Source organism: Euleptes europaea, chromosome 2 (genome assembly GCF_029931775.1).
Source record: "Euleptes europaea isolate rEulEur1 chromosome 2, rEulEur1.hap1, whole genome shotgun sequence".
NCBI classification, from domain to species: Eukaryota; Metazoa; Chordata; class Lepidosauria; order Squamata; family Sphaerodactylidae; genus Euleptes; species Euleptes europaea.
The window spans coordinates 117,640,710-117,665,800 of record NC_079313.1 but is presented as its reverse complement, the minus strand read 5'-3'; the positions used below and the strand labels follow the sequence as shown (position 1 = coordinate 117,665,800).

Below are 25,091 nucleotides of genomic sequence, written 5' to 3'. Positions count from 1 at the left end.
TTATACATACTCATACTGGCATAAACTGGTTAATAATCTAGTGGCAGTGTTGTGCGCCAACTGAAGTTTTCCAAGGCAGCCCCACACATAACACATTCCAATAATCTATCCCCAAGGTTACAATGGCATGAATCAGCATTAGCAGGCTTCCTAACACTAGCAGCAACTCTGCATACAAATGTTTTCACAGGGAATACTCCAGACAAGCTCAACGCATCTCATGTTTAAGGGGTCCTCCATACAAATAGCGACAAATACTTTACAAGGTACTTCCCCAGTTAGAGGGTCCAGATCTCTGCAGCAGTGAAACCTGCCTCCCTCCTTCCAGTCTCTGATAAAAAGCCCAATAAGCCTACAATCAAAGCAGCCCGACAACAGCCCCAGCTGCATTGGGGGAAAGAATGCATCAGGCAAGATGGGTGGAATTTGCTGACCAACGCAAGCAGGGTTCTGCTTGGCGCTGGCATCACAAAAGAGATACAAATGCAGTGAGCTGCTGTTGGATAGCCTCAGTTGTGAAACTTCCACTGTTAACCCACACAAGCTCAAAGGGTACTTGCAGTCCTATAGGAGCCAGTCCTACAGTATGCACAGGCACGATTCACCAGAATACCTACAATTCTCCAGTTCCTTTTAATGTAATTCTTGAAAGTGACAGAGGCACAGACTTTGATAACATTATCTTGCGACTTCTCTAGCAGCGTTAAGAGTAGAAGTGGGTAATTTTGGCTTCCTTCAACAGATTCAAGGAATTTTTCCGCTGTAAAGGAATATCCTGGAGTTAGCAAAACATTTTAACAATTTCAGAGATTTCTTCAATTGAAGGCAGTCAGCAGATGCTAATATTAATAATAACATGGCTGATAAAGGGAAGAAATAGAAAATAATATTTTCAAATCTACAATACTTTCAATCTGACCAGTGGTACATTTCTGCCTTGTCAACCACAATCAGTTCTGAATACAGATTCAGCAGCTGCCGCTGCTTAAATTCTGAATCCCTACAATCTTCTTCTTTTAGTTCCTTCAGAGTATGAAAAGGCAGATCAACAAAACAAGAGCACCCACCCGCCTCCAAATCTTATTAAGAAAAATCCTTGTTCATAACTGACTGTTTAAAAGTAACAACACATTAAGTAGAGAGAAGAAAGGTAGCATTTTACCAGTATATGTGAAGATGTATAGAGTTCTGAGAAAATTAGTATGGGAATTTAGTTGGGGAAAAGCTGATTAATGAAATAAGTTTTCTATTTTGCAGAGCTGAATATCTGAACACTGATGTACACTACATCAGGAGCCCCCAATCTTTTTTTTTTAATAAGATTTTATTTGTATAAATGAGAGGGTACAGGACAAAAAGGGGAGGGATAAAACGTTGTAGATATAAAAACAATACAGTATTATGAAATAAGCTCAATTGTATATTAAGAAACAATATCTATACAGCAATAAAAGTAAAAAGGGTTAATACAAGGTGTCATTCAATCAATTATTCTGCTTATGTTGATGTTCTGTTGTGTGAAAGTCTAAAATTTACTCAGCAATTGTTTAAAGCTAATTAATTAATACATAACCATCGTATTACATTCAATTAACTAGAATTCATATAAGTATAAAATGACATCCACTTAGCGACAAATTGCTCTGTAGATTCACTAGATTTTAGGTTTAACTCGAAAGTCATCTTAGCCATACTGGCGTATTCCAATAGCTTTTCTTTCCAGTCTTCTATTTCAGGTATGTGAGTTTGTTTCCAAGTTCTGGCAAGAACCGTCCTGGCTGCAGTAGTAGCATATTTAAAAACATCGTGAGATTTCGAGGGGAAGTTTGGTGGCACTATACTGAGTAGATAAAATTTAGGATCAAGTGTAAACTTGGTATTTAACATCAACTGAAGTTCTTGATGAATTTTTTCCAATATATTTGTAACTTTGGACATGTCCACCAGACATGAAAATAGGAACCGTCCGTGTCTTGACATTTCCAACAGGCGCCTCTTTTTCCGGGAGTAGTCATCTGGGAGAGCATATTAGGAGTCAAATACCATCTATAAAATGTTTTATACCAATTTTCTTTAACTTCTTGAGAAACGGTGTATTTCAATTCGGAAGTACAAAGTTTTTCCCATAAATCCATATTAATCATTTGTCCAAAGTTTTGCATCTATTTTATCATATTGGTTTTCACTTGTTCTTCTTCTGTTTCGTATTTTAAAAGAAGCTTGTAAATTTTTCCTAATAAATGTGAATCGTTTTTAGATATTATCTGCTCAAATTCTGTTAATTCACGAAATGGCTGAGGATAGGAACAGTCTTTTTGTAAGTTGGACCTCAGTTGTAGGTAAGTCAGCCAGTTCAGTTTTTGAAATTTTTCTTGAAGATTAATCAAAGTCTTAATTTCTCCTGTGGGCTCTATCATTTGATTGTAAGTAAGATGGACGCCCGGTTTTAATTTAACGTTATCATGATAAGCTTCAACTGGCGACATTATGGATGGTGGAGTAGGACTTATTCTCTTTTTATATTTTTTCCATACTTTCAATAGCGCTATTTTAACATCGCAATCTTCTGGTGCTTTGTCTTTTTGAATTTTTGTTGTGGAGTCCCACAGAACTTTGTGAAAACCTTGTCCAAGGTCCGCTCGTTCTAGAATAACATGTCTGGTTTGGGGATATTTTATCCATTCTGTAATCCAAGTTAGACAGGCAGCATGATAATATAATTTGAGATTAGGTAATGCTAATCCTCCTCTTTTCTTTTCGTCTTGTAACACTTTGAATCTGATTCTCGTTTTTTTCCCGTTCCAGACGAATCGGTTGATTTGTTTTTGCCAACTTTCTATTGTTCTGTCTGGAATATCAATCGGCAGAAACTGGAATAAAAAATTCAATCTAGGAAGTACATTCATCTTTATCGCCGATATCCTTCCCAACCATGAAATATTCATTTTTGACCATAAACTCAAGTCCCTTTCTATTTTCCCCCAAATTTTCAAATAATTTGACCTTAAAAGTGTTTTGTTTTGTGAGGATATATTAACTCCCAGATATTTAACTGGTTCCTTGGCAATGTGACAACCAGTAACTTCTTTAATGTACTTGTCTTCGTCTGTTGTGGTATTAAAGGTCATAATTTTCGTCTTTGTTTTATTCAATTTGTAGCCAGAATGCTTTGCATATTCCATAATATGGTTATAAACCTGTGGGAGTGTTTGTCCGGGCTTCTGACAGATTAAGACAACGTCATCTGCATAACTTTTAATTTTGTGTTCTTCATTTCCTATTGTAAGACCCTTAATCTTTGGGTCATTTCTTATGTAATTCGAGAGAGCTTCCATGGATAAATCAAAAAGAAGAGGAGAAAGTGGACAGCCTTGTCTTGTACCTTTTGTAATAGCAAATTCTGTTGACAATGAACCATTAATCAAAAGACGTGCTTTCTGAACGGAATATATTGCGTTAAAAATCGTTAAAAGGGTATCTCCGCAGTCCATTTGTTGTAAAGTCTTGGAGATAAAATGCCAAGAAACGTTGTCAAAAGCTTTCTCTGCGTATAGAAAGATCATTGCAGTTTTTAATGATTTAGATTTTATATGTTTGATTGCACTGAGGATCAATCGTACATTGTCTCTCATAAGTCTCTTTGGAATAAAACCGGTTTGGTCTGGATGTACCAATTTGCCAACATATTTTTGAAATCTTTTAGTGATTATAGAAACAAAACTTTTATAGTCGATATTCAGCAATGAAATTGGTCTGTATGCTTGAGGAAGATATTGATCTGTGCCTTCTTTTGGGATCAGAGAGATATGTGCTTCCTGCCAGGACGGAGGAATCTTACCATGTTCAATTACTTCATTATAGAGAGAAAGTAAGACCGGAGTCAGTTGTTGTTCGAACAACTTGTAGAATTGAGGTGTTATACCGTCCGGGCCGGGTGCCTTATCTGATTTCAAATTGTTTATAGCATCTACAATTTCCTGAGTTGTTATCTTTTGATTGAGACTCTCTTGGTCTTCTTTTAGTAGCTTAGGTAATTGTGCATCAAATAAGTACTTTGTTGATCCTTCTTCTTGCAGGTCATCTTTCGCGTATAGTTGCTTATAATAATCAACAAATATTCTTTCGATTTCTTCTTGCTTGTTATAAATTATCCCGTTAGTCTTAGCCCCGATTATCTTCCTTGTCTTCTCTTGTTGTTGAAGTTGATTAGCCAGAAAACGACCAGGTTTATTTGCTCTTTCAAAAATTCTTTGCTTGGCGTATCTGATTTTTGTTTGAATTTCTTCTGTTTCTATCAGCTCAATTTGGTGTTTGATCATCTTGATAGTATGTAATGTACTTTTGTCTAACTTAGTTTGAACTTTTTTCTCCAATCTTCTTAATTGATCTTGCAGATCTTTAAGTTTCTTCTGTTTATCTTTTTTAATTTTGGAATTCAGGGCAATCATTTTCCCTCTAATAAAAGCTTTGCTTGCATCCCATATAACAAAATCAGACATACCTACAGTTTTATTTATTGTAAAGAACTCCTCCACATCACGTTTACATTGTTCAAGTGTTTGTTTCCTCCGTAATATTTGGTCATTCAGACGCCATCTTCTGATCCCTGTTCTGCCTTTTAACAAGGTCAATTCGATTGGGTTATGATCTGACAATATTCTAGGTGCAATCTGTATCTTTTCCACGCTTGTTATCATTGATCTGGAAATCCAACACATGTCAGTTCTGGAATGTGATCCATGGCGATTAGAATAAAATGTGAAGTCTTTTGTTCTAGGATTCTTCATTCTCCATACATCGATTAGGTGGAATTCTTTCATTAGTTTGAGAGCATTCTTCGGCAATTTTCCGGATGTACTATTGTGAGTCTTATCTAACATTGGATTCACAACTGTGAGGAGCCCCCAATCTTTTTTAGCCAGTGGGCAGCTTTAGAAATGTGACACAGGGCAAGTGGACACAACTACAAAATGTCTGTCACAGGAGGCACAGCAAATCACAAATCACAAAATGTCAGGGAGTGAGATTAGGCATAACTGTGTAAATCTTCAGCATTTCAGGCAGAAACTCTGTTTATCAGGATGCTTTTTAAGATGAACATATTGTCTAAAAATATTTTCTTGCATACACACAAATAATGCTTACTGGGCTTCCTAAGAAACACTAGCGAATTGCAAGCTCTGCTGGCACCACCTGGCCACGCCCACTTTCTAAAAAAAATTGGCAGGCACCAGGAAAGGTGTCAGTGGGTGCCCACGGCGCCCACAGGCATCACACGGGGGACCCTCGCACTACAGAAGAATTTTTTTTGTGTGTAGAAAGTATTGTATTGCTATGTTTGAGAAGCTAACAGTCTGAAAAACTTTCCTACCCTAATTTGTTCTAAAGGTTAATATGTACAAGTGACCCCCCTCCCACCCCTTTCCCTTATCTTCCTAAGATTCTTTTTGTGTCTCACAGTTCCCACATTTCGTCTGACCAAAGCCTTGCCAAACTGATTTTTGGCACACAATTGGAATTTTAAAGGACAATTTGAGAATTCTACGGTTTCGACTTCTGAGAAGAAAGCTGACAAAAGCCTGTGATTATGCCCAAGCACCTGCTTGGCTCCAAACAATGGCTTGATAGTCTCTTCTTCTCCCACCACTGTGAGCGTTATCTTCTGGAACTGGCAGACAGCCTTCTTTCTGGCATGCATGATGTTGTGTTACTTTTTCATTTGAGCATCAGGCTGCTGTTTCAGATAAAAGTTATGTCCCAGAACGTTTGAAGAATGTTTCGTTTAATATGGAATGGTGTTAGTCTTTTTTTTGCCGTCAAGTCACAGCTGACCTATGGTGACCCTGTAAGGTTTTCAAGGCAAGAGATGTTCAGAGGCCAGGGTCAGGGCTGAATGTGATTGGCCCAAAGCCACCCAGCAAGCTTCCATGGCATGAGTGGGGATTTGAACCTGGGTTTCCAAGGTCCTAGTCCAACACCTTAACCACTACACCACACTGGCTCTTGTTAATCTGCAAATCCCTTATTCTTGGACAATACCATTACTTCTGAAAAATCCAGTGAACACTCAGGCAGAGAAAAGCTAAACAGACACCATTTTTCAGAACAAACTGTTTACCCGGACGTCTTATAGCGGGATCAGGATCCAGAGTCTTCTTCAAATATTCAGTCAGAGTCTGCAAATTGGCATCACTCAGCTCCATAACGGTAGAACCTAAAAATTAACAAAATATTATTGAGTACACTTTTAGGGTGTTAACGGTATACAAAACAACTAAGTGACCCATTTTATGCACAGCACACAGTTTTGTTTGGAGGACACTAGTGTAAGAATGTCCCCCTGTAATGCCAGAAAGTACAATACGTTAGACACCCTCCTGCTGACAAAAATTAGCTAAAAATATAATCAAAGCAGAAATAACTTGCCATTTAAACATGTGGCTATGATCTGTTGCACCCTGTGTGGCTCTTTCAATCCATTTAGGCATCTTAAAAGCATGAATTCTCAAATGCTGTTACCAAGCTCTTTTAATGTAACAGAAGCATTGTTCTTATTCACTGATTTATGGAAATCAGCAGGCACCCCTGAAGGTCACAACTACTGTCCACTTTGAGAAACACGGGTTTAAAGAATCATTAGTCATATTTTCCTGTCATGGGAAACTTTCAAGATAAATGTTTCCAGTACAGCAGGCTTCCAAAATTTTTTTCTAATACTATGCCAAGAGCAAGCTATTAGACAGACAGCCCGGAAACCAAAACTAGTTTACATTTGTAGTTGCCCCCCCCCAAAAAAAACCACTATTCCCCCGCACCACAGCATACTATTTAACATGGTGCTTTGTGTATATCCATTCACTCTACTGCATAAACAATTTATCTAACAGTTTGAAAAATATTTTAGTTTCTTTATATGTGCAAACATCATGTATTTCAGCACCCAGGCTACCAGGTTCCTAGAATTTTTCCATCAAGCTCTTCAGTCTCTCATAATTCACAGTATTGCTCCTCTCCCCACATCACAGATCCTTCATGTCCCATGTTCCCCACAACATCCATTTTAGGTTTCAGAAAAGTTTTCAGACTGAGACATGAAAACCACACAAACAAGAAAAATTAAACAGGGTTAACATTTCTTCACTTATAAGCCATCTAGTAAGCTAGAAGATGAATTTTAACTTTCATGACTATTCTTACTGTGTATTTTTAATTGCAGAAGAGACCATCGTCCCTAAAAATATACTACAGTGAATACTATAAAAATCCCCTTCAGCACCAGTGAGGCAGGTTTTCCCAGAAAAAATTGATTTGGAGAATTTTCCATTGAAAATTGATTGGGATCAGTTTGCAAGACCTGAGCAAGGTCACCATAAATCAGAAGCAACTTGACAGCACATAACACACAGAGAGAACATTTATTTGACTTTTATTTAATAAACAAAATTAAAGAAATCCAGAAGGGAAGATGTGTTTGCTTGCTACAGCCAAAACAATAAATAATCTTATCACACCTTGAAGGCTAATTAATGTATTTTAGCATATGTTTTCATGACTCAAAGCCACTTTACCAAAAGCATGGTTACATTACATAATATATAAACAAGACTATGCATAGAAGGAGAGGGGAGGAAATATGCCAAAAGGCCCAGCATCCAAAAAACATGTGTGTTTATTACATTGTAGGGCACAGGAGAAAACAAGACCCAGTCTAGAGAATAAGTGAACCAAAAAGTTAGCAAAGAAAGATGAATATAAGTATTAATAAGGAAAGTCAACTGCTGTATGTAATCAGCTAACCAACAAAAGCAATAAATCATGGTATCCTAGAGTTCTTCAACAACTCCAATGGGAAATTGCTGGACTTCTAACAATGATATGTAACATGTCCCTTAGGACATGTACCAGAGGACTGGAGAATGGCCTGTGTAACACCCATTTATTAAAAAGGTTCCCCCCCCCAGGAAATTACAGGCCAGCTAGCTTAACGTCTGTCCAGGTAAATTGATTGAATGCATTATTAAAGATAGAATTGTCAAGCATACAGAAGGGCAAGGCCTGCTGAGCAAAACCCAACATGGCTTCTGTAAAGGGAGGTCCTGTCTCACTAACCTCTTAGAGTTTTTGGAAAGTGTCAATAAGTATGGGGACAGGAATGAGCCTGTGGACATTGTCAAAAGCGTTTTGGAAATCCAAATACATAAAGTCCCCCACCAAAGACTACTAAGCAAACTTCATAGTCATGGGATATGAGGACAAGTCCTTTTATGGACTGAGAGCTAGCTGAAAAATAGGAAGCAGAGAGTAGAAATAAATGGTCATATCTCACAATGAAGGGATGTAAGCAGTGGGGTCCCTCAGGGATCTGTGTTGGGACCAGTGCTTTTCAACTTGTTCATCAATGACCCGGAGCTGGGGGTGAACAGCGAGGTGGCCAAGTTTGCAGATGACACCAAATTATTTAGGATGGCTAGAACAAAATCAGATTGTGAAGAGCTCCAAAAGGATCCCTCTAAACTGGAGAAATGGGTATTAAAATAACAAATGAGATTCAATGTGAGCAAGTGTAAAGTGATGCATACTGGGGCAAAAACCCCCAACTTCACATATACACTGATGGGATCTGTGCTGGCAGCAACAGACCAAGAAAGTGATCTTGGGGTGGTAGGGAATAGCTTGATGATGTCAACCCAGTGTGCAGCTGTTGTGAAAAAGGCAAAATGAACACTAGTCACGATGCCAACCTATTATCTCCAGTATCAGAGGAGAATGCCTATATTAGGTGCTGTGGAATACAGGCAGGACTATCCCAGAAACTGAATGGTGCCATCCTAAGCAGAGCAACACCTTAAATTGTGGAACTCCCTGCCCCAGGATGTGGTGATGGCTGCCAACTTGGAAGGCTTTAACAGGGGAGTGGACATGATCATGGAGGAGAGAGCTATTCACGGCTACTAGTAAAAATGGATACTAGTCATGATGCATACCTATTATCTTCAGGATAAGAGGAGCATACCTATGATATTAGGTTCTGTGGAACACAGACAGGACAATGCTGCTGCAGTCGTCTTGTTTGTGGGCTTCCTAGAGGCACCTGGTTGGCCACTGTGTGAACAGACTGCTGCACTTGATGGACCTTGGTCTGATCCAGCACGGCCTTTCTTATGTTCTTATGAGCTCCACACAGGAGAGAAAGGGAAGCATGAAGATGAGTTGCTGGCACATGGAAACAAGCTGTACTAGTGGGCAAGAGTGCTTTAGTTGCAATTGTCCCAAATCTCATTGTAGCCACTGCACAACCTCGGGAGTACAGCACAGAAAGGCACAAACATTAAAACAGCTGGCACCAAAGGAACAGCGTGAACAGACTGCTGGACTTGATGGGCCTTGGTCTGATCCAGCATGGCTTTTCTTGTGTCTTCAACACAGCCCAATGGAATAGGAAGGGGGCAGAGTTGGAAAAAGAATATCAGAGAGCCCCAGTTCATGTGTGAAAACTCTTGGTTGCACACAAGGTTCTTTGGAGCCAATCTAGGGCAAGTAATTACAACACACTTGACCTTTATAAATATTTCACATTGAATACAGATAAAATAATCAACATTAGGAAGCACATCACCAATCATAATTATCTTTATCAGCAAAGAATTCTGTCAAACTGCCAGAAAACATTTGGAGAAGTACAAAAGGGACCCTTTGGGGATTCTAAGATGGTGCTGGGTAACTTGAACATTAACGTCTGGTGCCATTCAGAACTTTGTTGACTCCACAGAACTGTCCTAGATTGGATTCAGCCCTATGCACATCTGCTTGAATTACTATTCTGCACTGATCAAAGTTCTGATCTTAGACCACTGCAACAGTCATATCACTACCTGCTTAAGACACCGACTAGTTTCTGTAAAATGCTGAGGACTGATTAGGATGGCCTGCCCTGGAGACTTACAGATCCAAATTGACAACTGGAATGCTCTAGGGGATGATGATATGAGAACTAAAGCAAATCGTTTCTCACTCCTCCCCATTTTCTGTTGTATCCTCAGACTGCAAAAAGGGACCCAAACAGAATATTGTCGAAGGCTTTCACGGTCAGAGTTAATTGGTTCTTGTAGGTTATCCGGGCTGTGTGACCGTGGTCTTGGTATTTTCTTTCCTGGCGTTTCGCCAGCAGCTGTGGCAGGCATCTTCAGAGGAGTAACAATGAAGGACAGTGACACTGGTCACACAGCCCGGTTAATCTACAAGAACCAATGGACCCAAACAGCTTTAGCAGCCTTGGTAGGTCATCTTCACTTTGATAGCAATATACATAATACACATTTGTTATAATATTGTTGGAACTAGCAAAAACAACTGACTTTTGACACTATGAACAACATAATTTCCCCAATACATTTGGAACAACCACCAGTTTACCATGGCTGGCTCTCCAGTGGTCTCAATCTGTTTTGTGAAATAATTATCAGAAGTTGGCCATTAGTGAGGTCAGCTCAATGCGAGTTGGTATGTTTGCAACAGCCATATTTACTTATTAACTTCATTTATATCTCACTTTTCTCCCCAGTGGGGACACAAAAGTGGATTACAACATAATATTCTTCATTTTTGCATCACAGCAACCTCATGAGTCAGGTTAGGCTGAGAATGTGTGAAGGCCAGGTCATTCAGCAAGTTTCCATGGCAATGGGGATTTGAATCTGGATCTCTCAGAACCTAGTCCAATACTCTAACAACTACAACATCCTGATATGATTTCCCATGCTCTTACTTTCCTTGGAGAGATCATCTGTAGTTTTGGAGTGTAGTAAAACAGAAAAGTATCTTGTAGCCGCCTAGAGATTAACATTCTTTAAAGCATGAGCGTTCATATATATAAAACATGTTACACTTTACAAGATGCTAGTTTTGCTATAACACACTACATGGATACCCCTCCGGAATTTGGAATAAGAAGTAATCCACATGCTGATGAGACAGCCAGTGTGGTATGGTGATTAAGAGTGTAGGACTAGTATCTGGGAGACCTGGGTCTGAATCCCCATTTGTGCCAAGGAAGCTCACTGAGTGGCCTTAGCCAGTCACACTCTCTCAGCCTAACCCACCTCACAGGATTGTTGTCAGAATAAAATGGAGGAGAGGAGAATTATGTAAGCCACTTTGGGTCGCCACTGGCAAGAATGGTGGGGTACAAATGAATAGAAATAAATAAATGACACAGGTATCTTATATTGCATTGACCAAATGCCCAGGAATTGCTGGGGATCCTATCCTGAATCAGACCGTGTTTAGGGGAAAGAAGGCAAACAGATTAAAGATGAATCCAGACAAAAACATTAATACTGAAGACAAATAATTTAAAATCAACATAGTAAACACCCTAAGACATTTAAAACCAATTATTCCACATTAATAAACACAAGCAACGCCTAACTTGTCCTGTTTACAGAAGAAAAACATACCATTCAGTTTCTGCTTATTTCTTAAGAGATTCTCCAGTGTATTACCATCCTCATTTTAGAGAACAGCTCTCACTATTTCTTTTATAACCTTGTAAAATTTCCCTTAAACTGATTTTTGTTACTTTAAACTTTGCTGAATGGCTACTCTCAACAATAACTGACTAATGATCACCTGTCTAAACTATACTGGGCACTTCAGAACAAAGAGAAAACAAGCATCCCTATTCTAAGGAGCAAAGTATCTACATTTCCATAGTAGGAGAAGCAATAAAATGGAGGACAGAAGGGAAGAATAACTTACAAGGGGTGAATATCAATAGGTTTCAACTGAGGATGAGGACTAAGGTTTCAACTGAGGATGAGCCCTAAGCAATAGGAATACTTCAAGAACACACTTGAGATAAGGCTGCCAGCTATATTTCACAAGATAGTCTAAGTGTGTGCCCACATAAACAATAGACAGAAAAAACAGATTCAGCACTATGCACATTTTTTTAACCAGCATGCAAACTGCATTTTACAAAACCAAGGGACTTAGGCAAAATTAAGAAACTGCACTCTTCAGACCCAGTCTCAACGGAAGTTGCATTGAAATGAATTGGACCTACTTCCGAACACTTAAACTAGTGGCGAAGGCAACCACGTTCTTAAAGATGCTACCAGTGATTACAGGGAAAACATCAAGGCCAGTCTGTGACTCAGGTACAGCAGTAATGCCCCGACTTTTCATGCAGAAAGTCCCAGGTTCAATTCCTGGCATCTCCAGCTAAAAGGATCAGGCAGTAGGCGAAGGGAGAGACCTTAACCCAAGGAGGCTGTAAGGACCGCTTATACAATGGGAGCAGAATGCTTTAAACATACCAAGCGTTAAAGAAACAGTATCCTCTGAGCATGTGTAGATTGGCTTTCCCTTACTACTTTGGCCATCTCGAATTCGGGACACGGTACTTCCAGAAAACCCTCCTTCAAGGGGCTCTTTTAAAAAAGATATTTAGGTTCATTAGCTTCCCTTTACACTTGGCAGCAGGAACTGGGGGGGGGGGAACACCCTTCTTTCGTGGGAATGAAGGCCTTCTCCCCCCCCCCCCAAACCCAGACTCAAGGGCCTGCTCTCGTCGGTGAGGGAAGGTAAAATGGAGAGGTGGAAAAGAGAGACAGAGACTGAGGGTGTCCAGGCCACACTAGCCCGTCACCCATTGACAGTCGAGAGGGCCAATCAGCGGGGCCCTTTCATGGCGGATTAGGCTCAGGAACCAACACCGGCGCGCGTAGCGGAAAAGGGGCGGGCTCAGATGGACACAGCAAGTTCAGAGGCTCCCCTCCGTTGCGCCGTGGGCCCGCCGCCCGACCACCACCCAAGGAAAAAAAGGGGAGCCGCGGAGGTCCCTCAAGGCCTCCCCTTCCTCCTACCTCAGCTCTCAGGGCCGGAGAGGCAGGCGGCCGCTCTCGGAAACGCGCTCTCACCTGACGGGTCTCCCGACAGCACTGGCGGCGGTGGCGACTGGAGCAGCAGCAGCAGCAACGCCTCCTACACCTCCAGCTCCGCTTCACATTCAAACCTCGGTAAGAGGGCGCGGCGGCGCGCTGACGTAATGACGCAGGGCACCGCGGCGCTTCCCCGGCCGCAACCAATCGCGGGCCGGCTTCGCAAAGGGGCCTGTCCAATCCCGAGCGTGCTCCTTCCTTAGCCGGACGGACCAATGGGCTCCTGGTTCTTCCCGGTGCCGTCCCAGAATGCAACGGAGTGTGGTCAAGGCTCCTCAGAGTGGGCCAAGCATGGCTGGGAGGAAGTGGCTCGTCGTTTTGTGAGCTTGGCAAACGCAGATGGCAAACTGAGCGGACGGGGACGCTGAGGGGGAATAGGCCACTGCAGACTCCCGTGTGTGTGTGTGGGGGGGACGTAATTAGGATACAGCCCGCAGTAAGAGAGGGACGTTCAAGTCAAGCCTGCTCCGCCATATATTAGAAAAGGGCAAGAGTCCAGTAGCACCTTGACTAACAAAAATATTTTCTGGCAGGGTATGAGCTTTCGAGAGCCACAGCTCACTTCTTCAGATACAGTAGTAGAAAAGGGCAAGAGTGCAGTAGCACCTTAAAGACTAAGAAAAATATTTTCTGGTAGGGTATGAGCTTTCATGAGCCACAGCGTGAGCTGTGGCTCATGAAAGCTCATACCCTACCAGAAAATATTTTTCTTAGTCTTTAAGGTGCTACTGCACTCTTGCCCTTTTCTACTACTACAGACAGACTAACACGGCTTCCGACTGTGAATTACCTCCATATATTGTTTTGTTTAAAATGTGCACTTGTTGGCCTTTCTCCCAGATGGCTGAAACCCAAGACTAGGGTTGCCAGGTCCCTCTTCGCCACCAGCGGGAGTTTTTTGGGGCGGAACCTGGGGAGGGCGGGGACTTCAATGCCATAGAGTCCAATTGCCAAAGCCATTTTCTCCAGGTGAACTGATCTCTTATCGGCTGGAGATCACTTGTAATAGCAGGAGATCGCCAGCTAGTACCTGGAGGTTGGCAACCCTACCCAAGACACGTAGCAAAAGCTAAACCAACATATCACACAAATGCTTACGCTGGAATACTTTCTTTAATCCTCGCGGTGGTCTCCTTATTCTGCAGCACATCACACCAAAGCTAACACACTATAAAGTAGAAAAGCGCAAGAGTCCAGTAGCACCTTAAACACAATTTCTGGCAGGAGATGAGCCTTCGTGAGCCACAGCTCACTTCTTCAGATACAGCTAGAATGTGAGTCTATCTGTCCTTAAGTAGATAAGAGTGAATTCAGACACCCAATGGAAACCATATGTAAACATCAATAGCAGGTAAATGACATTAGCAGGTGTGATTGGATTAGGTGTGATATGCAGAGGGATAGTAGGTGTGGAGAAATCAGCACTGTAATGAGACAGGAATCCTAAGTCTCTATTCAGTCCAGGAAAATGCATAGTCTTGAGCTTCATTATTAGTTGTAATTCAGCTGACTGAATTACAACTAATAATGAAGAAAAAAATAGAGTAATTGTTGCACCGGTATCCTCAATTTCATAATCCGAGGCAGTGTTTTGATGAGTATTTCATTAGGGTTTGGAAAAGCAGGATAAAGTTCCTAGCTCAGCTATATTATATTTTGACCCTGGGCTACCCACCATGTCTTAGTGCAGCAATGCAGAAGAGAGCAACTGAGGAAAGGTACTCCAATCCCTTTATCATCTATCAGTAAAGACTTTTTACTTTAGAAAGACAACTAAGGGGGATATGATAGGGGTTTATAAAATGATGCATGGAGCAGATACTGTGGATAGGGAACTTCTTGTTCCCTCTTCCATAAGAACCCAGGAACACCCAGTTAAGTTAATGGACAATAGATTAATTATGTACCACAGAAAGTACTTCCTCACTCAGTGAGTAATTAAATTGTGGAATTTGCAGCCAGTGGATGTGGTGACTGTTATTATTATTATTTTGGTCATCAAGTCTCAGCCACGTTATGGCGACCCCGTGGGGTTTTCAAGGCAAGATATGTTCAGAGGTGATTTGCCTGCCTCTGTGTAGCGACCCTGGTATTCCTTGGTGATCTCCCATCCCAAATACTAACCAGGGCTGACCCTGCTTAGCTTCTGAGATCAGGCTGGTCTGGGGCCATCCAGGTCAGGGCGACCAATGACACAGGAGAGTTTAAAAGACGATCAGACAGATTCATGGTGGAGAGGTCCATCAATGGCTACTAACCATTATTACTAAAGGGAGCCTTCACATCTAGAAACAGTACACATCTGAATGTGAGGAGGCAACAATGATCTTTTTGCCCTGCAGGGCACCTGGTTGACCACTGTTTGACTAGGATGCTGAACTAGATGGACCACTGGTCTGGTCCAATGCAGCAGGGCTTTTATGAAGATAAAAGGGAAAACTCCTGTATGCTACCTCAAGTTTCTTGGAGGAAGAGAAGGGAAAATGTGATAACTAGTCCATGTGACTGGGATTCAAAAAATGTGTGATCATTTGGTGCCGTTTAGGTAGGGGTTTTTTTTTGCTTATAATTCCAAATGATAATTTTATATTCTAATAGCGAAGTTGGCCAAATCTTTGGATACTTAAATCTGGTGACTGGAGCTGTCAATGAGCAAGACAGATCTTTCTACTAACCTGAAAAACGCCTTTGGTTTGCAGAAAAAACTGAAATTAAAAAAAAAAATACATGGGGAAGTTAAAACAAAAATGGTAAAAGGAATGCCTGTAGGTTTTTTTTAAAAAATGGAAGCCCTCAGTGGTGGTTGCTGGACAACCACAGCACTCTAGGTTTGGTTTTTGTCGCTAAAAGGCAGTAGCAGGGGGCAGGGCCCTTTACAGGCTGTTCTGGCCTTTGAAGGAGGACTCATTAAGGCCAGGCTGGGCAGCAACCACTGGGTGACATGATAATACCTGACTGCATGACTCACCTAAACCTGGTTTCTTGCTACTGTTCAAGAGCAGTTACCCTATGAAAGCCAATATTGTGTAGCAGTTAGAGCTTCAGATTAGGGTCTGGGAAACCCAGGTTTAAACCACCAGTCTGCCATGAAGCTCTCTAGGTGATGTGCTTGTTACATGTTTTCAGCCAAACCTACCTCACAGGGTTGTTGTGAGGATAAAGATGAGAGAAGAATTATGTATGTGTTGGTCCCCACTGTGGAGAAAGGCAAGGTATAAATGAAGTAAATACAATATATAGCTGAAGATGGGAGGCAGATAAGACAGGTTAGTGAGTGGCAGAGAAGGAGGCAGGGAAAGGGGACAGGATATGGAGTTGCCAGGAGGGAAAGGGAAAATATTGTGGTGAGGGAGATACAGGGGAAAGTGATGTTCCCCACTTAAGTCCTGTCATGCAAGTGGGCCTGGCCCAGTGGCTGACATCACAGAACTGTGCCATAATTTTCCTAGGTAGAGGCTGCTGGTGGGGGGGGAAGGGAAAGCTGAAGACAGAGGGGCAGATAAAGTAGGGTTGCCAGCTCTGGGTTGGGAAATTCCTGGAGATTTTGCGGGTGGAGCCTGGGTAACTGTGGAGTTTGGAGAGGGGAGGCCCCACATCTGGGTATAATGCCATAGTCCCTTCACAGATTCTGTTCTCTGAACTATCTTGGGAGTGCATCTGCAGCCATCCCAGGTTACCAGCTAGCTGGTGAATGCCTCCAAGGTGTTCCAGGACATGGTATGAAAGCATATGACATAGTAACTTTACTGCAGCTCAGCCAGTCTGACTCAAAAGGTACCACTGCACACACATAAGGCTGTGAATGCTTAAGAGTACTATAGTACTGGTCTATAAAGATAGACAAAAACCCTGAGACATACAGCCTGGCATAAGGGAATGAGACCACAACAAATGGCTGCACCTGCTGCTGTGTTCTCAGAGCTCTCTTTCTGCATCTAATAGCATTGGCCCGTGGCAGGGGCACCTGGGCCAATGCTATTAGATGCAGAAAGAGAGCTCTGAGAACATAGTGCCAACACTCCCACCATCTAATGCAGGGATCCCCAACCTTGTTGAGCCTGTGGCCATACTGAAAATGTTGAACGTGGGTAGTGAGCACCAAACAAAATGGCTACCATAGGGGTTGTGTTCAATCTCAAGATGTGGTGAGGTTGCATCCCAAGCATCTTCCTATAACATATATGTGTGCTACCTGTTAAGTGCCGCCATGCATCTTCCAATTCATGGCGACCCTATGAATTAATGTCTTCCAAAATGTCCTATTATTAACAGCTTCTCTATACACACACTGTCAAGTCACAGATTACTTATGGCGACCCTGTGGGGTTTTCAAGGCAAGAGAGGTTCAGAGGTGGTTTGCCATTGCCTGCTTCTGCATCATTACCCTAGACTTCCTTGGTGGTCTCCCATCCAAATACTAACCAGGGCTGACCTGCTTAGCTTCTGAGATCTGATGAGATTGGTCTAGCCCGGGCTATCTAGGTCAAGTTCTTCCTATCAGCTATTTCTGAATGGGTGCTCTCTGCAGAAAAAAATGTGATGCCTCCAGCACCTCCTTCTCCAATGAAGTGGAGGAAATGCAGGGTGTATTTGTTACAGAAATTCCAAAAGTCTATTGGATGGCGATATAAAGCAATGTTAGGGGGGGAAAACCCTTTACTTGATTCTTCATATTGATATGCAAACCAATAGAAATATTTGTTCACTGAGCAAAATAATTTTTTTTCATCATAATTGCTGAAGAGGGAATGGCCAACAGCCCATGCCTTACCGATATTGCAAAACTCCAGAATGCAAGCATGTGGCACGGTTCAGACATAACAGCAAACAACTTCAGGTTCTCCAGCTATTCCAGCCTCTTTCCTTCCCTCATATGCAGTGAGAAAATCAATTACTTTTGCATATGAAAACACAAACAGTGCCTTGCATTTGCCATGAAACACCATGGTTTGATCTTGGTTTGCAGAGAAAATGCATAACATAGTTTGCCAGTTTAGACGCAATGGCAAACTATAGTTTGTTGCAAACCTGGAAATAACAAAAGTAGGTCTCTTGCCACATAAGATGATTCACATGAGTAAGCTTAAAGCACTTTCAAGATTTACTGCTATGTCTGAATCATACCTATGTTTTCCCTTCAAAAACCTTCCCAGTATCACCATCAAATTGGATTCAAACAGTTTACGTATTCTTTAAATCGACTACATTTAAAAAGTGACTCTTGTTTTTAAACTTTATTTACCACCTGATTAAAGCATGGAATACAACAGTATTATATATAATATTTTATGTAAAAAACTTTACATCGCTTTTCATATTATATAATTATTCTGCTATTCTCTCAAAAATGTATACATCCATCGGGCAAGGAATGCTTTTCATTAACTTAATGATATTAAATGCACTTCATAATAGAAGATCTCTTAAGAAAAAGTAGCTTGTAACTTATTTTAGGCATTATATAGATAAAACATACATTTGCACAAAGTATATTTTATTTAAAGTTGCAAAGTTATTCTGGACAAAATGTCAAGACATTTAGGGAATTGCACCTCTCACAGATCACTATTTTGTTGTTTGCTTCAAAAGCCATGGATCACATCACATCATTTGGTTGGGTCTAAAATATTTAGGGGCAACATTTTAGTGGCCACCTACAGTGGCTTACATTAACGTCAGCAGTGACCAAACTGCTCTTATAAAATGCAGTGTACAAACTGCTTCACTCAACCTGACTCCATCCATTTTTATTAAAACTAAGCCAGCTTATGTGCAATCATGCAGGCTTAAGACATCTGTGGCCTGTAGTCCTGGTGTGAAGTCGTATTAAAGGAACTGTACTGGGCGGGCATGTTCCACGTTTTAGAATTTGCATAAATTAAAGCTCGCTTCCAGTTGGGGCGTAAAAGAACACGAATGCTACTTGCGCCATCAGATAACAATGCAGGGATCATAACTAAAGTCATCTTAAGGGCTTCTTTCATCAACAGGTTCACCCTCTTCTTTCTTAGCTGTTTGTGCAGGTTGCCACTTCAGTACTGACAGAATGAGAAGTCTAAGTGTAGGTCTGCACATTTTGTAGGACTGGATTTTAAATACCCATTTGTAGCATGGCTTGTTGTAACTAGAACTTTATTTAAAATATAAAGAGAGTATTGTGGCCCACTGCAGTAATAATGCAATGATAGTTAAGAGATCAAGAGCAGACTGTAGGTTTCAGCGTTCCTCTCAGGATTAAAATTTTCCCATTTTCTGCTTCAATCTTGGTTTGCCATTACATCTGCACTGGCACTAACTATGGTTAACGTTAACTGGTTTGAATCTTTGATTCACGGTTTGAAGAAGGTTTGCCAACCAGGGTTAGGAGAAAGCCTATTAATTTTCACTGTGACTAAATACAGTGCAATCCTTAAGGGGGGGCAGAGCTGTTCAGGAGCTGGCGTAACCCCTACGTTGGTGTTCATGCCGCTTGCGCCATACAAAGTGGCATGGACGCCGGCGCAGGGCGACTTACGGCAGCCCCTGGGAAGGCGCAGTGATGTGGGCCTTGGGCCCTGGTGCTGCCGCCCCAGCAGTGTTGTCCCGGTGTAAGAGGCTGCGCCAGCGTCCAAGGGAGCATTCCCAGGGGTGGAGCTGATGTTAGTCAGCAAAATAGCTGGCGTAGCCGTGTGAAACTTTATGGAGGAGTTTCACAGGAATTTGATTTTTAGTCTTTTAATTCCTGTTTTTGCCAACTGGGAAGCCTCTCAGGAAGGAGAGAGAGGATATTCCACTGACAAGGCAAAAGGGCACCTATGTCCCATGTCAGCTCATGGCTTGCTCTTGATCTGCTAGCCATGATTACATGGGCACTATAAGGATGGCAGACGGAATTTCTGGGGAGAATTCATGTTAGCATTGTTCATGGAACTTGGTGTTGCCAAAGAGAAAAAGGAAAAGAACAGAGTACACTGGAGGAACGGCCACTGCAAGAACACACTTGGACATTACATGTACTACAGTGTCACTCTACAAATCTAATACACACAGAAACTCTCAAAAACAGTTGGAATAAGGCTGTTATGAAGTCTCTTTCCATCCCATGATGACACACATGGTAATCTAGGGTTTATTTTCCAAACATCTTTTAAATTTCAGCCATTTGAAAATGGGACTGCTGACTCTAAACACAGCTTTCCTAAGGAAATAAAGTCATTTAACTCTAAGGCTTTTAAGAGGCTGTACGTTTTATGATCAGAATATTCTACATATAAGCAAATATCTCATATATATATATATAAAGCTTCACAGTATTTTACATTGCAAAGATTTGGAAGATACTGTTTGAATCCCATATGTATTGCACTTCTCATTCATTCCAATTTTGAAAGATTAGTTGTAATGCTGCCATGGTTCCTCAAGTGAGTCAAATGGATGCAAATCTGAACAGGTAAATGTTTGACAAACAGAGATGGGACCCAGCTACATTTGTACTACACAATAATAACAGTGAAAAATAAATAAATAACCCAATTACAAGAAGAATATGGAGCAAGGAATTAAAAACCCAATATAAAAATAAATGATTTCTTGCATTATTTTGCAAAACGCCTCTAAATTGCAAAACATAAAAGTCTTAATTGCTTTCCATGCAGAAGAAGTTAAACTCTTATTATTTTTTCCACTTAAGCCTTTTTGCCCATAACTAAATGTTACCATGATCCTTTTCTTATAAGTCATCTGTTTTGTACTTTCACATGGGACAAAATGCTGCGCTTGTCATGTAAAATTCTTTGGTAACGAAATTAAATCTCAGAAACAGGTTTCACTCATCCTATTGATGACCAAAAACAAAAGAAACATAAAACATAAGTTGCTCAGAGATAAACAAAAATTAAGTTGACAGAAAAAGAGATCACCAGTATAGAATAAAACAAATCCAGCCAATAATTCTCGTCCTCCAGTATCAAACACACTGGCCTGCAATAATAAATTCATTTTAACTCTGAAGCCACCTTCTTCCAATGAATTCACCTGAAAAGATCTCTGTTTAGAATTACAGTTCACGAGGCTCCTTCCCCCCATTTTAATACTCTTACAATTCTCATTTGCAGATATGGGTAGCATAAAATATAATTGATAATACTTTTGCAATTGCATTTTTAATACACTTGGACAGAATTCATCTTCTTCCTCCCCTCTCATACAAATAATATACTCATTACATCAGAGTGGAATACAACTACACAAGCGCTAACCTGCCATATCTTACAAAACTACTATTGCCTTCAGTGGGCCAAGAATACTAAAATGCGGACTTACAAAAGAAAAATAAAACCCTCTGCAGCCTCCAAAGGCAGAAGAGCTAATAGAACTGCATTGATAAAATTCCAAATTTACTTCCTATTGCCCCCAACTAACAAACTCCTGTTGCAAGTACATGTGCACTTATATTAATAAATCAGGTGGTCCCAAAAGGAACCAGACTTTTCTCCCTTACAGCACCAGTGATAATCAGTACTAACCAAGCAATTAAACCACCATCTCTCTCAGCAACACAGTAAAAATAGAATATATCTTGACACACGATAAAAGATATAGACCGTTCCTACCCAAATGCTAATCTAGGTACTACTCAAAAAAGGGAAACGGTTGATCAGCCAGTATAAATTTTAATTCATTCCATTTGTATTTCAAAGAGTTAAAGTTTCTTTTTACCCTTTGCTCCATATAATTAAATATAAAGAATCAGAAGGCTTCCCAAAGCTCTCAATAGTCTTTCCCACTCAAATTATCAGAGATTTCAAACTGGATCAAGAGCTATGATAATGATGTTGTGCTGGTTTGTTTTTAGTGGGGGGTATTTCCTTCGTAACAATATCTCTTCACATGACTTTGCTGAACATAGAAAACACAGTGTAGATAATTTCCCTGTATCAAGGGGTGGTGGAAAAAGAACTATCAGCTACAGGCTGATCCAATATGGGCTACCCCAGCACCATCATTCTGAATGTATTCTGTAACATACAGCAAGCTGGCAATCTAGATAACTGCAGATAAAGACTGCTTTGGATTTTTGCTGGCTCAGATTGCCCAAATGCCCTCTTGCCATGTGTTTTACAGAAGAGACTGCACCAAACCATTTGAAAAAAAGGACCCAGTCTAAACATACAGATCATTTTAAAACTGGATGCACAACAATAAGAAAAAGATAAATACTCCAGCACAATTTTTCCAATTATCTTCCCCCCCTTTCTTAACTATTAATATATTTGCTAATATCACAAGCCTACATGAATATATTCAATATTATCCATGGGGAATTAAGTTTCCATTCATTAATCAGTTCCAGCAGATCAAGGGGAATTCGCTGGAAGGCATTAAAAGAAGGAACCATTGCAAACAGATTTGAAGAGACAAGCTTAGTGATAAGAATGACTTGACATTTACTGCATTAAATTGTGAAAATGCTAACAGCTATTTTTAAAGGGCAGCCAGAATTTAAAAAAGACAAGTTTTCCTTCAGAAATACCAGCTTGATCAGTTTAACTCTGCGGCTCTCAAGGTTTTTCTTCTTCCTTTTCTTCAGACAGACCTGCTAGTTACTAATTTCTCTCCTCCTGCCTTTATTCTTTAAACAGATGAATATCACTCAAGCTTTGGAAAAGAGCAGCCATGGAGCTACCATGCAAGTGAGTGGGTCCCAGTTGTCCGTAACTGTTCTTCGGGAATCCAGATTTTGAATACTACACCTATTCGCAGAAAGAACTTCCGTAGCACGGCTCGGAGCTCTGGGATCAGGTCAAACTGCATTATTTCACAGAGATAGGGGTAATATGTTGAAGCGTGAGCTTTAAACTTGGGAGGAAAAAGAAAGGGAAAAGTTAACTTCTATTAACTTAGTTGTCACAGTAAGACTGTGGCATAGCAGTATCCTGATATGCTCCACTGAACAGTCACCAAGTGTTGAGTCCATTGCTAAGCCTATTCACTAGTTTCTTCTCAAACAAGATCCATCTAGTGCAGATCTGCTAACTGGCAGCCTATGAACCAGATCTGTCCCCTTTTATGTATAAGGTTGCCAGCTCCGGATTGGGAAATACCTGGAGATTTGGGGGGTGGGGCCAGCTTTTGGAAACCCAAACAAATGTTAAACAAGTATGTGCAGGTTTATTACCATAACAATTCTAAGCAGATGATTTGCTTGCTCATGGATTTCCTGCAAGGAGTCCAGCCACTACCCTTGAATATTCACCCATCTGTGATCTTTGTATGTACTCTTCTCTATGTGAAATTAGAACCCCTTTGCTTAACCCGAAAATAATTAAAAAACCCAGGTAGTTAAACTAATTTTTATTTTGCCTAGTAAGACAAGAAAGACTGAATGAACCAAGTAGAGGAGAGAAATCTTTTGTAAAAATTCATTTCATATTTCATTTCTTACCTTTTCATCACTGACTTTAAGTGTTTTTGTTAAAAGCAGCAATAAGAGATTAGTCCAGGCCTCTCTGTGGCTTTCTGAGTTCACAGTAATAAAATAGGCCAACGCTTCACTGCATACACTAGAGGAAGATTATACACACTTTAATTCATATTAAAAGGAACTGTAAGCAAACAGCCTAGAAAGGTTTTCCTACCTACTCTCCAGTCCAGTGATACATGCGGGTTTTGATATGTGCAGAAGAAAGAAGAAAACAAATAACTCCTGAGTTTTTTTAAAACGTTCATTATTTAACATAATGTTGCCTTTTTAAAAATCCTACTACTAAAGTCCCTACTGAGTTTGCAAGTATTGTCACTGACACTATAAAGAGGTGATTTTCTTTGTCTGGCACACAAAAGCCTTTCATTATTCTACTGAACAATGTGAGAGGTAGTTACACCACGTTTTTATTATTTCCCAAAGGAAGTAGACATTTTCTGCTTCTCTGATTCAGTAGCTTTTGCTAAAAGTTGAAACCTGCTTAACACCTGTGTGTGTGTGTGTGTAAAGTGCCGTCAAGTCGCAGCCGACTTATGGCGACCCCTTTTTGGGGGGTTTTCAAGGCAAGAGACTAACAGAGGTGGTTTGCCAGTGCCTTCCTCTGCACAGCAACCCTGGTATTCCTTGGTGGTCTCCCATCCAAATACTAACCAGGGCTGACCCTGCTTAGCTTCTGAGATCTGAGGAGATCAGGCTAGCCTGGGCCATCCAGGTCAGGGCTTAACACCTAGCACCATCTAATCTAATTAATTCTGCAACATTTCCTACATTTCATCTTAAACTTTCCATCATGCCCTGAAAAATCTCTCCCAATCTCTCTCTTTTTTTTCCTTTTGAGTATCCAGCCTGATGAGTTCTGGAGAACTTCACAAGCTTGCTTTCTAGTTGTGACATTTGAGGTTGGTTAATAAAAGGCAATTTGTTGTGTCTGGTTTGGGTTTGCTTCCCCCCCCCCCGCCCCCCATGGACCAACATGGAAACCTGTGATCATTGTTGTACTTGGACACATCTAACAGGCCCAAATTTTCCTTTTCCATCTCCAAGCAACTCTGTCTATCACACTGGAAATTAAACCTAACAGTGGCACACTGAAATCAGGGTCAATGGCCTCTTGTAAAGTAGTATGGGGGAGCTACGTGTGCTAAGCCAGATATCTATGTGCCTATCTAAGAAGAAGAAGATGATTTGATTTTTATATGCTGACTTTCTCTACCACTTAAGGCAGAATCAAACCAGCTTACGATCACCTTCCATTCCTCTCCCCACAACAGACAATCTGTGAGGGAAGTGGGGCTGAGACAGCTCTAAGAGAGCTGTGACTAGCCCAAGGTCACCCAGCTGGCTTCATGTGCAGAAGTGGGGAAACAAATCCAGTTCACCGGATTAGCCTCCTCCACTCATGTGGAGGAGTGGGGAATCAAACCCGGTTCTCCAGTTCAGAGTCCACCGCTCCAAACCACCACTCTTAATACTATGCCACGCTGTTCAATCTGCGTGCATACCCCTTTGCATGTCTTGACTGTGTTCCTATAGTGAAATGAATAAGAGGGTCTAGAGCATGGGTTCTCAACAATGGGGGGAATTCCCCCCCCCCGGGGGGAATTTTAGGGTTCCAGGGGGGGAATTGGGACCACTATTCAGCCAAGTGTGATGTCCTGTAAATTATGTACAATCTGTAAAATTGTAGT

At 41.0% G+C, this 25,091-nt stretch overlaps 1 protein-coding gene across 1 annotated transcript in view; it reads right to left on the bottom strand.

Annotated features, from left to right (window-relative positions):
• CSE1L (chromosome segregation 1 like) overlaps nt 1–6,210 on the bottom strand; it is a 32,520-nt gene extending 26,310 nt beyond the window's left edge. The window contains exons 1-2 of the mRNA XM_056844505.1: nt 6,119–6,210; nt 618–760 (exon numbers count right to left, since the gene is read on the bottom strand). Of these exons, the coding sequence (XP_056700483.1) occupies nt 618–760; nt 6,119–6,203 (228 nt within the window). The 5' untranslated portion in view covers nt 6,204–6,210. The remainder of the gene's footprint in view (nt 1–617; nt 761–6,118) is intronic.
• Nucleotides 6,211–25,091: the final 18,881 nt, after the last annotated feature.